A 16,775-nucleotide genomic window follows, 5' to 3' on the forward strand; every position below is an offset into this window, starting at 1 on the left:
GTTTCCCCTGTCAACCTTCATTCCACCAATTGCTCCACAATCACCCTCACCTATCATCGGGCTGGTGCAATAGGCCAGAAGAAGTGACCGCAGTACAAGGGACTTAGTCCCACCCCACTAGCAGTAAAAAAATACAGGGTGCCTTGATTGTTTAATTTGATTTGTTAGTTCTTTGCTTCAATGAGGATAGGACATATAGTATGCTATGAAAATTATTTCATTCATGAACAATTTGAAATGCTGTTCTTCACATTGCAGGTTGTAGAAGAACCATACACCATGAGGGAGGCAAGGATCCATGTCAGACATGTTCGTGATTTATTGAAATCCCTTGATCCAGCAGATGCATACAATGGAGTAGACTGCAGTTCATTGTCCTTCCTCAATGTCATTACACAAGGTGATATACTAGGTATGTCAGCACATTCAATACCAATCATGTAAATTTATGTTTTCCTTTGATTTAATTTACAAGACTGTATAATGGAGATGTTTGTTTATGTAGGTGTGATTGTTACATGAAACCTACTCAGTATTTTTGGCATATCTTTATGCCCCTGGAACAGAGCACATAATATGTAAGATACTTGACAGTGTAACTTATTTTCCACCATATTTAAATATTCACTGTATCAAAAAGGTATTTCAAAGAAAGTTTGTAGATCTTAATTGTTATTTTGAATTTGATTTGTTTCATTTGTTATTTTGAGCTGTGTAGCAATATTGTACAATATGGACTGTTTATAAGAATTGTTAAAGTTAAATTCGGTCTCCCTATGTAAGGTAGGGTTTATTTATGAGTCGCAAACCAAAAATAAGGTGATTGTATACCTTTAGTGTAAACACCTCATGCCAAGTTTTGATGAAATCTGTTGAACGGTTGTGATGATGAAACATGTGGACATACAGATACCAAGTCCTGTTGTAAGTATGTGTGAAGAACACACAAAAAGCCATTCTGACAGCATATATTAACTACCAAGAATTGCATTCTTTATTCAGAAGTAATATAAGTAATCTGTTTTCAAGCTCAGATACCCAGGACCCTGGGAATGCAAGTATGTGAAAAATGAAATGGTAAAGGAACATTTAAGTTCTAGCAGGTATTTGATTTGTGACTCTTTGGTTTCTGGTTTCATCTCTACTGTATTTACATCTGCAGAATTTTTCTTAATGTGATATATCGGTCTGTGCATTACATTGCATTGCAGTTGTGGGCTGACAAATTGATGGAAGTGTCAGTATAATGACTAGCACAGTATATGCTTCAATATTTATGGTTATAAATTATTCATATTTAATTCTTGATCACATTTGCAATGAATAGTTGCAAAAAATGCGCACTGAACTTGGAAGTTTCTGCTTGTCTGTCTGTTCATTTGTCTGCATTTAACAACACAAGAACTTAGATTTTTATGACTTTTCATGCTTGGGAGTTCCAAAAAATTTGCTGGCACATTCCAGTGTGGAATAAAACTGGGCGGCAATAACAGACATTTTACACTGAGATGTATGTGTATCATGAAAATAATTTGCCAGATATTCATTGGAATGGAGAATGTTTCAAACAGAAGTGCAGAGAAAAATGAAAAAATAAAAGGTAAAGCTGTTCCTGTGCTTAACTAATTAAGCATTATGCCATATCCACAAATGAGGGAGTGGATGTATAGATCCACATGTTCTTGACCTTGGTACTGGTACTTCATGCTCTGGCTGCTTTGCCCCTGTAGAAATATCCCCCAGTACCCGTTGGATAGGAGGCTGGGGGTGCCACAGAAGCGGCCTGGATAATGTGGAGAGGACAAAATCTTGCCTCTGCTTGTACTCGAACTCTGACCCCTTGGCCATCCAGCTTGTTACCAGTCAGCATACCAACTATGCTGTCCTAGTTCCAGAGAAGTATGAAACACTGTTAAAACATTTCAAGAAGAAGGACAAGAAGTCTTTATGCTTCTCCATCTTTTTCTCTCTCTAGTTCATCCTTCCTGTTTTATGCTTTTTTTTTAAGACAGTACAAATTGATAAATTAGAGTTAATATTACAACACATGTATCTTAATTGTTACCTACCCTATACATACATTTCTTAACTTGTTACCTTTAAAGGAACAGGGTGACTTTTGCAAAGGAAGAAATGGGGTTTAAATAGTTTCTCGGATTAGAAAAGTTTGTAACGTGCTGCTGTATCTTGTCCCATATTATTTTCTCTTTAGTTGTTTGTCCAGCTTTCCTTAAATTATAATGAAATTATTTTTGTGGCATTATCATGTACATATTTGTATCTGTCGTTTCCTAATATTTTTTTAACAAAATGCTGGGTTTTTACGTTATTTGTTATGAACATATACCACTGAAGACTGTTCCAAATATGTACTTTTTATTTCTCTGCCATCAGAAAAACCGCATGTCTGCCATGAAAACTTTTAAGTGGAAGCAATAGTAATAATGTAAGGTCCTAAAGTGCTCTGTATTAATAGACGTTACAAAAATATGCAGCTCACATTAATGCAGTTTTTATTCTAAGACAGCAACATGATGGTTTTTTAAATTTTGTTAAGTCCAACTGGGTCCACTTGGCACGGTGGCCACTTATTGGCCTATTGTACCTGCCCCCGGTGATTATGATGATGGAGAATTTGGTGGAATGAACATTGGCAGGGGAAACCGAAGTACTCGGAGAAAACCCGCCCCAGCGCCACTTTGTCCACTACAAATCGCACTTTACCAGACCTGGGATCGAACCCAGGCCGCCACAGTGGGAAGCCAGCGACTAACCACTTGAGAACATGATGGTTACTTGAAATCTATGTTTAAGTTGCTATTCAGTGCTGATAACTAACGAATCATTGGAGCTAACCATTTGAACTTTGGTATTCACATTGAACGTAAAGATAAATACAGATTCTATGAAAAATTTTTGTAGTATGTTGTAAACGTTATAATAGTGAAGATCTTTTGAAGATGTATCTAACGATTGACATAATGGGAAATTATTCTGGTTGTATTTATACACAAGAATGGATTACAGAATTTTATGATTAGTAACTTACAATTTCTACTTGTTTTACACTAACATGGGATATATTTTGTAACAGAGAAAAAGAAGAGTCGACCTGAAAGTGTAGACTGCACACCTCCGGATTACATAATGCCAGGAAGTAAAGAGAGGCCACTGATGCCTTTGCAGCCTCAAGTGAAAGAACAGAAGGGTCCACAGACAGTGAAGGTGTTAACAACATCTGGATGGAATCCACCACCTGGTTTTCGCAAGATGCATGGCGATCTTATGTACCTATATCTGGTTACTCTAGAAGAGAAACATTATCACATCACTGCCTGTGCACGTGGATTTTTTGTGAATCAGTAAGTACATTACATGGACTTAGAGAAAGAATAAATTCTGTAAATCCATATTATTTTATTCAGTTAAAAGTTATCACATGAACTTTTGAAAATACTAAATCCTAAGAACTGCTTTGTCGGTTGTTTTGTGTTTGGGTGAAGCATAGTCTCTCACTTGGGGGAAGAACATGGGTTACGGATGTTTAAAAACAAAGGTTACAGCAGAATGTTTTCTAGACCTAAGGATGAAGCAAGTGAACAATTTAAGGTATTACATAAAGAAAAATGAAGTAAGCAGAATATTGTCAGGTTATATTTAAAAGCATTAGAAGTGACAAGGTGTAAGTAATTCTTTCCAGGTCTTCTGAAGAGGACTTCAATCCAAAACCTGCCACACCAAGTCATTTATGTCACTCTTTGATTGAGTTATTGAATCAAATCAGCCCTGCATTCAAGCGAAACTTCTCCATACTTCAGAAGAAGAGGACACAGCGACACCCATTTGAAAGGGTAGCCACACCATATCAGCTGTATTCATGGACTGCTCCACAAATGGAACACACAATTGATGCAATTAGAGCAGAAGACAGTAAGTCATTTAACTTCTTTCAACACATGCCATAAGAAAAATGCAGTAGATTCACAATTATCAGTGTTAGATGGTGGGGATTACTAGTGTGAACAATTCAAAGGAGCGGATATCCCTCAGAAAATGTAATTACAGTGGAATTCCCTGGAGTCTTATTGATTTAAGGTTTTTCCCGTTTCAAGTTTAATTTCAATGAAAAAAATCAATAGCGTCAGTGTTCAGTATCCTGTATTTAAGGATTTCTTCAGTTTGGTGTTCAAATGCACTGTCTTCCAGAGAAATAATGAATGGAGATTTCACTGTATATAGTTTGCTCTGGAAATATAAATAGTTCTTTTTGTATGGTACTTCCAAGTCTGTGAAACACTAGTTTGGCAAAAAATGTGTGGATAATGAAATAAGTAGATGCAGTTTATTTGTATTTTTTATGAAATCTGGAAAAGGCAAATAGACAAACATGTAATGTCCCTTTTTGACATAATTTCCCCATTATCCAAACACTGTTATGTTGGCCCACTGACTTCTTCATGCCATCTGAGAAGATTGTTTTTGGTTGAAGCCAAATATGCACCACTTCTCGTATATCTTGAAAATGTGTGTCCACAAACACTTTTATTAGTGGCCGAGAAAGGCGATTGTCACGTGGGGAAAGGTCTTGAATGTATTACATATGAGGGAGAAGCTCAAGTTTTAATTCTTTGCACCATTTTAGGCAAAATTGAAGCACATCACATTCATCATCACTGGTGGAATGTGAAAATGGATCTGACATGTTTACACTGAGGCTCTGTGATAAGTATTAAATGTACCAGCAACCACAGCCTTGTTTAAACTTGTCTTAGCTAGCACAGAGTATATAGCTCATGACAGTTGGCAGCACATTCTGTCATGCTGTCAGAGTCTTATTTTCTGTTGCAGAGCAAATGACACTTTCCTGAATGTCATGAAAAAAGAGGGTGGGAAGACTAAGATAATAGGAAGGCTAGAATACAAAATTCGTGCACAGTTCTAACATTCAAACATCTAAAGAGGTGGTATGTTTACTATGTGTTGTAACCAGTTATTTGATATTTAGTCTACTAGTGTTTGTAAGAGAGTTGGTTAATAAGCTTAGCAGGTAATCTGCTTGAGGTTAATCTTTTAAGATTTTTGTTTTATACAATGATATTGTAATGTGTTTCGTTACAGAAGACGCCGTAGAGATGGTTAATTGGTTTATTTAACAATCTACAAGTAACGGCTACAATTAATTATCACACAGTTGCGGGGTTTCACACTTTATAACCCTAATCGCATTAATCTGTTAACACTGTTGCGGGGTTTCACGATTTATAACCCTATGCGCAAATCAGTTCACTCCGTGTTCAGTAGTCTACACATTTACAGTAGGGGAGCTACGTATCACTGTATCACACGCTCCCGATTACCACACACACGTCCGGATCTTCTATCTGCGACGGCTGCTATACTCCAACTGTAGTCCGCTGACTGGAGAACTGTTGATAACACACTCTCATAGGCTTGCTCGGAACTTTCTTCGGCGATGGCCACGTTATAACTCGGCGGCTGTCACAGTACAACTGAAGTCGCCAACTGCTACAGTAGAACTCTGGTAGCCACATTAGAACTGACTGGTACCAGCTGTGCAGCTCACTTATATAGCTGCAGTGCTTGCCGGTTGCGTAATGGGTGCCACGTCACAGTAGGAAGTTGATTACGGGTACGTAGCGTTGCGCGTTACGTCACCGCGTTGACTTGCGTTGCCTAGCGACCAGGTTGCGGGGGCTTGGCTTTGCGCAACATGTCACAATATATATAAAACTTCGCGCATCTGGTTGCATGTAACAACATGAGAACTAAGGAAGATGTTTTTATGTAACTTGATATTGGGGAGTCTCTATAAAAAACATGTCAGCTCATTTTAATTTTGTTAAAAATTGGACAGTAATGTTGAACCTTCACATGGAAACCTACATGCATTTCTGTTCACATCTTTCTTGTAACCTGTTACATATTTATCAGAAAGAGAAAGCTTTAACAAAAGTTGTAGAGAAAAGTGGATCACACATTTTATGACTGACAATTTTTCTGTAAATCAGAGGGTTTTCAAGATATTTAAATTAAAGGGATTGAATGCACCAGAACTGATATCCTATACCTTTATTTCCTAACTTATTCCAGAATATGTTGCATTCTTATGGCAGAACTGAACACTGAAATTTGTTAATATAAATGCCTACACACAGTACAGTTATGTGTTCAATGGCTGATGGGGCTTAATTCTGAAGGCATATCATTGTTTGTGTATTTTCAGCATTCTCATCAAAGCTTGGCTATGAAGAACACATACCTGGTCAAACACGAGACTGGAATGAAGAATTACAGACCACTCGTGAACTGCCAAGAAAAAATCTTCCAGAAAGGTTACTCAGGGAAAGAGCTATATTTAAGGTTAATACTTCTTTCAAGAAAAGTTGTTGAAAACTGATTTTATGGCCGTTACATCATTCACAGTAATCATCAGAGAGGAACAGATTGCCTCCATCTTGAAGGCCAAAGAGTATGACAAGCAGGAAACGAGCAGAAGCAGGTGGCAAACTTGGGTGCCCTGCTTACTGCCTGCTTCTGCTAGTTTCTTGCTTGGCCTCCTGTTTGACACACAGGATGGAGAGTGTATATTCCTATGAAGTATCAGGATGTTTCTAAATTAGTGTTACAACCCAGAAGACACTATTTCATAGTCACCACCACGAGAACCCAAATCCAACATATGTATCTACGTCTAACAGAAATATTATTCCATGGCTTCAAAATACTCCAGGGATACGTATTTCAAGATATGTCACATTATCTAGATGTCTGTTTTCCCAGGAATTGCTGAATCACATTCATGCTTTTCTGCTTTTCCTTTGTTCACAAATAAGGATGAACATTAAAAGAATCGTCACAGTTAGGTAAATGTGGTTATTTATTAAACAATTAATATTTATGCTGCTTATTTTTGTATATGCATTTATAAGAAACTACAGTGTTGTTGTTCAGTAGCAATAACTATAAATTTAAGAGTCACATCTTTGAGATTGATGACGATGGAGTGTTGCTTTAGAAAGCTGTAGAACCTCCATGTCATGATTAAGGCTTATGAATTCCAGTTGTGTGCTGATAAAGGGAATGTATACACAGCTGTTTACAGTTCCTACAATTTGCAGGTCCATAGTGATTTTGTTGCGGCAGCAACTAGAGGGGCTATGGCAGTAATAGATGGAAATGTTATGGCAATCAATCCTGGAGAGGAGGCTAAGATGCAGATGTTTATTTGGAACAACATTTTCTTCAGCTTGGGTTTTGATGTACGAGACCATTACAAAGAACTTGGTGGAGATGCTGCAGCATTTATTGCTCCAGTAAGTAATTCTGTACTTCCTTTAGCCCACCTTTGTTGATGGAAAAAGACTAGCCTTATGCTGTGTGTCTGTTTCCATTTCAACTACTGAACCAGCTGGCCAATTATAATGAAACTTGGAATGAATGTTATGCTATTTGAGGCCACCCCAACATCATACTCATACATTTTGATTTCCTACAATGAGTAATAACAGTCATCCACTTCACTCTTCACTCCTGCACTACATGTTTCGGCACAAAGGTGCCATCTTCAGGTGCTTTTCGATTTANTAAAATATAACATGAATAATAACAGTATTGTCAGATGTGCAAACTTGTGAGGTGGGAGTGACACTGATGTGACATAGTTTGGGTTCCTGAAATGATATAAGATAATAGAGCTAACATGGCATTTTAATCCAGTTTAGGACTCAGTGTAAGTGTATATATCAACTGAGAACTGTGTGTAAATGTCCCCTATTTATGTTGTTTTTACAGCGCAATGATCTTCAGGGAGTGCGGGTATATAGTGCAGTGGACCTGCAAGGTCTGTACACTTTAGGTACAGTCGTTATTGATTACCGAGGCTATCGTGTCACAGCACAGTCCATTATACCAGGCATCTTGGAACGAGAACAGGAACAGTCTGTTGTCTATGGATCTATAGACTTTGGAAAGACTGTCATTTCGCATCCTAAGTACCTTGAACTGGTTAGTAACAGAGAAATGTGTGTTCATAGTGTGGTGCTTACATGTAAGGATATGTACCTCCTTATGCTATCTTAACAGCACTTATTCATATTGTTATATTTACTGGAAAGATATTAACAACAATTTTTTTAAATTTACAATACATTCCAATTATCCACATTCCTTGACACGATTGCTTAACTGCAAGGAGATTTTAAGAACTGTGAAATTATACCACAGATGCATTCTCTCAGCTTATCCCCAAGTGAAATATATTATTGATATGAGAGATGTGGATGGGCAGACTTGACTTTTCATAAGGCATTTTGTTCTGTATTGGGAAATAAAGGGTTCTGGCACAAAAGTTGGTGCCATATTTATTTGTTGTTGATTAAAAGCTCTTATATTTTGGCATGTTTTCTTGTGTCACAGCTGAATAAAGCAGGTCAGCAATTGAAGATTCTTCCTCACAAAGTATACAATGATAAAAAGGAAATAATTGAATTGTGTTCATCAGTTGAGTGCAAGGGTATCATTGGCAATGATGGCCGTCACTATATCTTGGATCTTCTCCGCACATTCCCACCTGATGTAAACTTCTTGAAATGTAAGTTAGTTTTGAAAAGTTGTAGAGGTAGAATTAAATGAGAAATTATGTCATGTCTCAGGTTGAAGAGAACTTAGAGCAGCGGAGTAGAGAACTGTGAAAGAGGATACGGAAATGGGGCAGCTGCATGCTGGGAAAAAATATGTTCAGCCTCTATGTACAACAAGAATCTTGAAACAGTAGGATAGTTTTAGGTACTGTGAATTAAATGTGAAACATTATTGATGGGGCCAACAACTTAAGAGGCCATGAGGTTTGGGCTTAAGACAAGGGCTATTCAGAAAGTAACCTCCAGTGAGCTGTTAACAAAACAAGCAGCAAGAAAAAAGATTATTGTATACAAAAAATATGTACATACATAAGCTACTTCTCACCATAGTCACTGCTGAAATTGAGGTACTTATACTGGGGAATAAGTTTTTGTATGCCTGTGTTAAAGAAGGCTGCTGCCTGTGAGCTCAGGCATGTTTTGAGACCTTCCATCAGTTCATTATAATTGAAGCACTGTGATCCCAACTAGTGCTTCAGGTGGGTATGAGTAAACAGGTTGTAGTCACTTGGAACAAGATCAGGGCTGTAAGGAGAGTTGTCAAACAACTCCCAGTTGAAATGCTCCAGCAGAAAGCAGATAACAGTGCAAATTTCATGGCTGGTAGGATTATCAATCACAGGACATGCCATAACTCGTTTTGTAGAGACAAGAACAAACACTAGGTGACCAGCTGTTTGACAGTTTACAAAGCAATGAGGCGTGTGATGCTACCTCATGTGTGCAAGCTGTCCCCTGCTTCCCCATTAGTTGCCTAAAATAAGTGGAGGCTACTTTCCGAATAGCCCTCATAAGTCAAAAATAAAACAGTCAAACTGAATTCAGAAGTCCCAGTGCAGAAGATAATCAGAATTTACATTTATAGAATTCCTGCCTACTGCTAGTGCTATCTGTGGATCAATACTTGAACCTCCAGACAGAAACCATAGAGATATACATGAAGAGGCTATCAAATCCTACTGATCTTCCCTGTATGTTGCTACCTCTGTTGTGTAAGGGGAATACATATGGTAGAGATTTCTAGAGTACATTGACTGATTGAATTTGTCAAACACGCTGTGTGGGTCAGTTCCTTTATTTCATATACCTGCTGTTAGTTTCAGTTTGCAAACTCCTGGCTTCATTCCAGCCTACCCTATAATCTTCTTCATAAGCATGTTCACCCAGTTTAGCTTTGTCTAATGGACCCAACTGAGTAGGTGCCTCTGCATTCTTTGGGAACAGATCTGATTTCCAAAATATGTTCTTTTATATTATTAGATGATAGGCAAAGTCCAGAAACTCAGTAATCCTATGTGCAATGCACCACCATGAAAGCCATTTGGAATTAACACAGGTGTGAAAAGACTTCTATCTTCCGGGATGTAATGCCATGTAATCTGTTGAAAGTCAACTGATGTTTCAGAGGAGCATGTTTTGTCCATCTTTGGGATTGAAGAATAAGCCAGGTGAGAGGTGACATGCCCTCCCAAAGTCAGTTGACTTTCAGTGGCCTACGTGGCTTGATATCCCAGAAGATATAACTCTTCATAACCACTTCTGTGTGAACCTAAAATCTAAACACAGGTGTAGTTAGTAATGTATGACTTCATTTCAGTAAAGAAATAAAAGGGAACTTGGCACAGTAGATTTTTTAATATATATTTTATATATTTTAATATGTAGGATTTTAAGTTCTCACAGCTGTGGTTATGAAGAATTCAGCCTTCCAGGATACAATGCTATGTAGTCCAGTGAAAATTAGCTGATGTTTTGGAGGAATATGTCACCTCCATCTTCAGAGTTGAAGAGTAAGCATTGCTTGCTGCCTGCTTCAGGCTTGTTTCTTGCTTAGCTTACTCTTCAGTGGTGATGGAGGAGGTGACATGTTCCTCTGAAACATCGGTTGACTTCCACAGGACTATACAGCATTTTATCTCAGAAGAAGATGGTAGTTCATATATTCTGATTATAATATTCTGTTACAGTGGAAGGTGAGGAACTTAGTATAGAAGTACAGGCAATGGGCTTTCCTATTGAGCACAAACACAAACTTTGCTGTTTGCGCCAGGAGTTGATAGACTCCTTTGTTGAGTAAGTATTAACAGTGGTAAGAAGTAGTTTGTTAATATTGTTATTTCATTGCATAAGTCACTCACATAATAGGGCAGGATAGTGTGGAATGGATTCATTTGGCTTAGGATAAGGACCAGTGGTTAGCTGTTGGAAACACAGTAATGAACCTTACAAATCCATAAACTGTGTAGAATTTTTTGGTTAGCCAAATGACTTTTAGCTTCTGAAGCAGGATTTAACTTCATGGAATTAAGTCACTTAGTTCCTTCTAAAAATTGTATGGTCAGTCAGGATGTTGTATGTGTGATTTACAAAAGGATATTTGAAAATGATTTGCCATGAAGATATTTTTCTCTAGTTAACCTCATTCATAAATATGAAACATTTTCTTTGAAAAACTATGAGACACACTACAGGGTTCACTGGTAACAAGAGATTTGTTTTTAATTTTGACCCTTCATCATATTTAACGTTTTTTTTTCCTTGGCACTACAGCCCCAGTGGGCCTAGGCCTACCTCCATGAACTTATCCGTTCCCTTTGGTTTTTCTAGATCTTACACATTCGGTAGGACTCCTTGGATGGGTGATCAGCTTGTCGCAAGGCCTCTACCTGTACACAAACACAGAAAAACGCACACACACAAACTAAACATACATGCCCTGAGTGGAATTCGAACCCACGATCCCGGTTTCCAAGTGAGCGAAGACAGTACATGGTTAGACTGCTCAGCTACCGTGCCCGGCCGTTTAACTTCATTGCATACCATAAAATCCATAGACAAGTTCTTTAACCTCAGATTACATCAGCCTCTTTCTTCATTTGGCATGACACAACTTGTCATTTTGCACATTTGTATGGGTTTAAGGTCATGTTCCAGACCACATGATGGCAAGTGACATGTGATTTGTCTGACTAGCCAGCATGTCATAGAAACAGTCTTGATCTGAACTCAAAGTTTAGTTTTAAATAAATTAATATTGTCATTTTTATACGGATTCTTATTAATGAAGTGATTTGTACTTGTTATACTTTCATCTTCAATGGACTTATGGAATAGAGTCCTGCTTCAGCTGTCAGCAGGTATGATCAGGCACCATGATAACACACCCTCATGCCTCATTTGTGACTTAACCTCTTACTTGGCCCCTTGGCTGATCTCAGAGTAAGTTTTCATTTTCACATAGGAAAGACTTGTTTTGTCTACACTAGGCAGAGTATTTCACAAGGCATCTCTCTTTCAGACAGTGTTAGACATGGTGCAGTGTGATTGAGAGGAATTAATAACCTTAACGTTTCAGGGCTCGCTATATGATGTTTATCAAGTATGCTGCTTTCCATTTGCAACAGCTGGGCGTGAAGAAACAAAGGGAAAGAGAAGCACGGAACAGCCAAGACCGAGAAATTACTCAGAAGACAGAAAAGGAATATAAGGTATGAATATGGCAAATGTAAGAAAAACTAGGATTGCTCCCTTCAGTGCATAGTGAAACTGAAACTGTATTTCTTAATGGGTGTGCTTATCTGTCACTTCTGCATCAAGTTTCATACAAATGCCAGAGTTCACTCTTTTAGCTGTGTAATATGAAACTCATTTACCCCCTTTTGTCACAAAATTGCAGAAATTGTAAAGAAATATTACTCTATCACTTCAATTTGCATTTCTACTGTATCTACAAACCATTGTGTTTGCTCGGATAGCGTAGTTGGTGTAGTGACTAGCTACGGGCTGGACGACTAAGAGGTCGGAGTTCAGGTCCTGGTAGGGTCAAGAATTTTCTCTTCTCCACGTTGTCCAGACTGTCTCTGGGGTCCACCCAGGTACTGGGGGCTCTTTCCCTGATACTAAAGCGGCCAGGGTGTGAAGCTGACTACTCACCTCCAACTAGTGCCAAGGTCAAGAAAATATGGATCTATACACCCGCTCCCTCATACACCTTCATGGTGTAGTGCTTAATTAGTTAAGCACAGGGACAGCTTTACGTTACCTTTAGACCCCTGTATGTTTCAGCCCACATTTAATACATTTTTAATTCATACGAGGGGCATTCAAGTTCTAAGGTCTCCGATTTTTTTCTCAGGACTGGGGGCAGATAGACACATGCGGTACAGTTTAAAATACGTGTGCACTCTTTGTGAATGTGTGACAGAGATGGCAGCACTCTACGGCACACAGAACTCTAGTGGTAGAGGCGAGAGTGAGGAGTGTTTTTGATACAATGGCGACGTTTTCGTTACAAGAACAGCGAGTAATCATTCATTTTCTCCACTAGCGTGGTGCGACACCCATTGAAATTCATCGCCAGTTGAGTGAGACGTGTGGTGATGGTGTCATGAATGTGAAAAATGTGCATTCATGGGCGCGACAGTGCAAAGAAGGCCGAACGTCGTGTGACAACGAACCAAAACAATCTTGGCCTCGCACCAGCCGGTCTGACAACATGGTCGAGCGAGTTGAGAAAGTTGTTTTGGAGGATCGCCGATTGAGTGTGGAAAACATCGCCTCCAAAGTTGGCATTTCCGTGGGATCTGTGCACAAAATCCTGCATGAAGACCTGCGAATGCGGAAAGTGTTCTCCTGGTGGGTTCCACAAATCCTGGTGGATGACCACAAGGCTGCACGCATGGCAATTTGTCAGGCGATGTTGACACGTGATGAAGGCATGAATGGGACTTTCTTTTCATCAACTGTGACAATGGATGAGACATGGATGCCGTTTTTCAATCCGCTATTGCATCAGCAATTTTCCAGTGGTCAAAGCAGACTCCTACAGAAGCGTTTGCAGCAGCCATGGAATCATGGTGTCGACATTGTGAAAAATGTATACGGCTGCAAGGGGATTACGTTGAAAAGTGACAGAAGTTTCAAATTTTTTGTATGATTATTGTGTGAGAAAAAAAAATCGGAGACCTTAGAACTTGAACGCACAACGTATAATGGTTCAGTGTACAGTGGAAGTAAGACATACAAACAGTTTTAGTGTATCTCAAGAGTGATGTTTATGGCACTGAATATGTTTCATGTAAACAATATAAATCCTTCCTTCCTTTCATTTTCACCTTGTTGGATTAAATAATTATTTAAATAATGATAATACTGTAATATGTTTAATGTAGATACTCAATGATAGAATGCACCAAAGAATGACAATGATATGTGATCTAATTTTTGTAATTAGTAGGGGTGAAAACCATGAAATTCTCAAAACAGCAGCAGTTCAGTGTAACAATAACTGTATGAACCAGGGGAAATTTTTAAATGGTTGGGAAGATAAAAGGAGGGTGGACACGTGTTACTGATGATGATGATGGTGGTGGTGGCGGCGGTGATTCATGTGTTGAGATTGCAGAGCAGATTGATCAGCATATCTGAGACAACCAAAGAATCCCTGTTGGTGGTATTGCATCGGAAATGAGCAATACTCGCGGGAAAAACCAACGAAAAATTGGGTGAAAATGTGTCCAAAAATATTTATTTGGAATCAGTGAAATCAGGAATTTGTGGACCGTTGAACCAAGTGAATTGAAACGTAGGGTCATTACATGGAAAAATAAGATATGTCTAACTACTGGGTAATTATTTTATCAAAACTTATAACAAAATTTCCACTTAATTTTTACTTTACCTTTATATAAAAACTCTTTTTTCTTTTATGTGATGTGTGGTATTTAGCAACATATTGGAGAAACATGCTGCCTCCATCTTCAGTGTTCCTCTATGCTGAAGCTTAAGGCTGCATGTTCCTCTGAAATATTGCTACGTATCTGACAAATTATGTGGCGTCACATTCTAGAGGACCATAATTTTTGTAGTCTGCTGTCACCATGTTAGATGTTACAGGCCCTTTTATGTTTAACACAGTTGTAAAGTTATTGTTACCATGCCAAAGAGTGTTAGTGGATGGAGATGAATGGTCAGCTGAATTTTCAAGTCACTGTAGTCAGGGGGAATAGGATCCTAATGCCCACTGATACAAGAACAGAAGTGGCCCAGGACTGGTTGAGACCTGTACTTGAAAGAAAAATATTTACCTTGCCAGAAATTGAACCCCAGTTGCCTAATGAATATATCCAGTTACTTCACTGACTTATTTGCTCATCTGCTGGCTATAATGGCATTTGAAAGTCCTAATCTTAGAGATTCTGTACTTATGTTCAAATACCTAAATATACGTCACATCTCCATTAAGCATTTAAACTCTTTCTGAAATTGCCTCTCCTGATTCTTGATTTGACTGATATTGACATCTTATATTAAATTGTCTTTGTAATTTTATATCATTAAGTGCTGTATTTAAAATACAATTATTTTTACAGAACAAAGATAAGGAAACTGAAAATAGCAAGAAAGGAAAACATGATACTGACAAGTCAAACAGCGATTCTACAAAAGATAATTCAACAAATGAAAATCAGATGGGTGCAGATGAGGCAAAGAAGATTGTAGAAAGCATTACCGATTCCATTACGAATGGGGAGAAACAAGAATGTAAGTGTAACTAACTCTGTGGAACAGAGTCCTTTTTGAGAAGCTAATAGAAATTCAGCGGCATGTACTGTCTTCACTCGCTTGGAAACCGGGATTGTGGGTTCGAATCCCACTCAGGGCATGGATGTTTAGTTTGTGTGTGTGCGTTTTTCTGTGTTTGTGTACAGGTAGAGGCCTTGCGACGAGCTGATCACCCACCCAAGGAGTTCTACCCAATGTGTAAGATGTAGAAAAACCGAAGTGAACGGAGAAGTTCATGGAGGTAGGCCTAGGCCCACTGGGGCTGTAGTGCCAAGGAAAAAAAATAGAAATTCAGCTACTTAAGAAATTCCCTGCCTCATGCAGAACTTGAATGTTCATTACCATGTCCACAAGAGCCTGCTACTAGTCCCTGCTATGAGCCGAATGAGTCCACTTCACACTTTTAAGGTCTTTTGAATTATTGCCCTCCTATCTACGTAGTATATCTGTCTTCAAGTGACTGCTTCCCTTCCCTTTCCTTCCCATCCCTGATATATTGTAGAGTATATACTGTCACATCACGGATGTTCTCAAATTTGCCCAGTAGAACTGTGGCCCAATCAAACTCAAACAAGCAAGTAAACAAATAAACAAACAAAGCAAGTAATGATTATGACGATTATACAGTAAAGCCTTGCAAATCTGGACTTTATTGGGATAGGGACAGGTTTTTTTTAAATTGTAGTGAGGTGGGACTAAGTCCCTTGTACTGCGGCCACTTCTGGCCTATTGCACCAGCCCCAGATGATAGGTGAGGGTGATTGAGGAGCAATTGGTGGAATGAAGATTGGCAAGGGAAACTGAAGTACTCGGAGAAAACCTGCCCCAGCGCCACTTTGTCCACCACAAATCCCACTTGACCAGACCCGGGATTGAACCTGGGCTGCTGTGGTGGGAAGCCGGCGACTAACCGCTTGAGCTGTGGCATGACCCTAGGGACCGGTTTGACAGTAATTTGGATTAACTCTTTGACTGGCGCGGGCGTGTTTTAACGCCCGGACGATGCCAGCCGTTCCCTGGCGTTGGCGTGTTTTAACGCTTTGACAATCTCGTCCCTTCTTTGCTCTCTTGGCACTCATCAACCAAAGACATATTTATGATAGTTTTTGTGCATGTTTGTAAAGAACCCTTGTAAACTTTGTGGGGGTCTATATTACTGTCAGAACCCTCTGAGAAGGTAAAGGTCAGAAAATATTTCACATTCATTCAGTTTCACCATAGCTTCTTGCAGCAAGTGTCTTCGTTTTCCTACAGACCAGCTGGAAAATGTTGTGAACGAGATTTTTTCTGATGATGATAGTGGCGATGAAATAATGATTCCTGAATTGGATTAAGTTGATAGTGACAATAATACAGTGATAGGCAATGATCCACAAGACAGTAATCATGAACATTTACCTACCACGAGTGCGGTGCCTGACACGCCCATCTCATGAACGTACGGAGACATTGTACCCCCAATACTTCCATTTGCTAATAGTTTCGGGATCAAAATTGATATAACACATAAAATGCATCCCTTTTCATGGATTAAAATTTTTTCTGGATGAC

At 38.8% G+C, this 16,775-nt stretch overlaps 1 protein-coding gene across 6 annotated transcripts in view; it reads left to right on the forward strand.

Moving 5' to 3' along the window:
• LOC111866266 (clustered mitochondria protein homolog) overlaps window positions 1-16,775 on the forward strand; it is a 125,801-nt gene that overhangs the window by 81,170 nt on the left and 27,856 nt on the right. For all 6 annotated transcript variants that reach the window (XM_023855047.2, XM_023855046.2, XM_023855048.1 and 3 more), the window contains 10 exons: window positions 259-412; window positions 3,095-3,362; window positions 3,701-3,930; window positions 6,245-6,381; window positions 7,140-7,334; window positions 7,813-8,025; window positions 8,437-8,611; window positions 10,628-10,733; window positions 12,016-12,148; window positions 15,032-15,203. In XM_023855047.2, coding sequence (XP_023710815.1) covers window positions 259-412; window positions 3,095-3,362; window positions 3,701-3,930; window positions 6,245-6,381; window positions 7,140-7,334; window positions 7,813-8,025; window positions 8,437-8,611; window positions 10,628-10,733; window positions 12,016-12,148; window positions 15,032-15,203 — 1,783 coding nt within the window. The remainder of the gene's footprint in view (window positions 1-258; window positions 413-3,094; window positions 3,363-3,700; window positions 3,931-6,244; window positions 6,382-7,139; window positions 7,335-7,812; window positions 8,026-8,436; window positions 8,612-10,627; window positions 10,734-12,015; window positions 12,149-15,031; window positions 15,204-16,775) is intronic.

The sequence above is a fragment of the Cryptotermes secundus genome, unplaced genomic scaffold (assembly GCF_002891405.2).
Source record: "Cryptotermes secundus unplaced genomic scaffold, Csec_1.0 scaffold1025, whole genome shotgun sequence".
Taxonomy (NCBI): Eukaryota; Metazoa; Arthropoda; class Insecta; order Blattodea; family Kalotermitidae; genus Cryptotermes; species Cryptotermes secundus.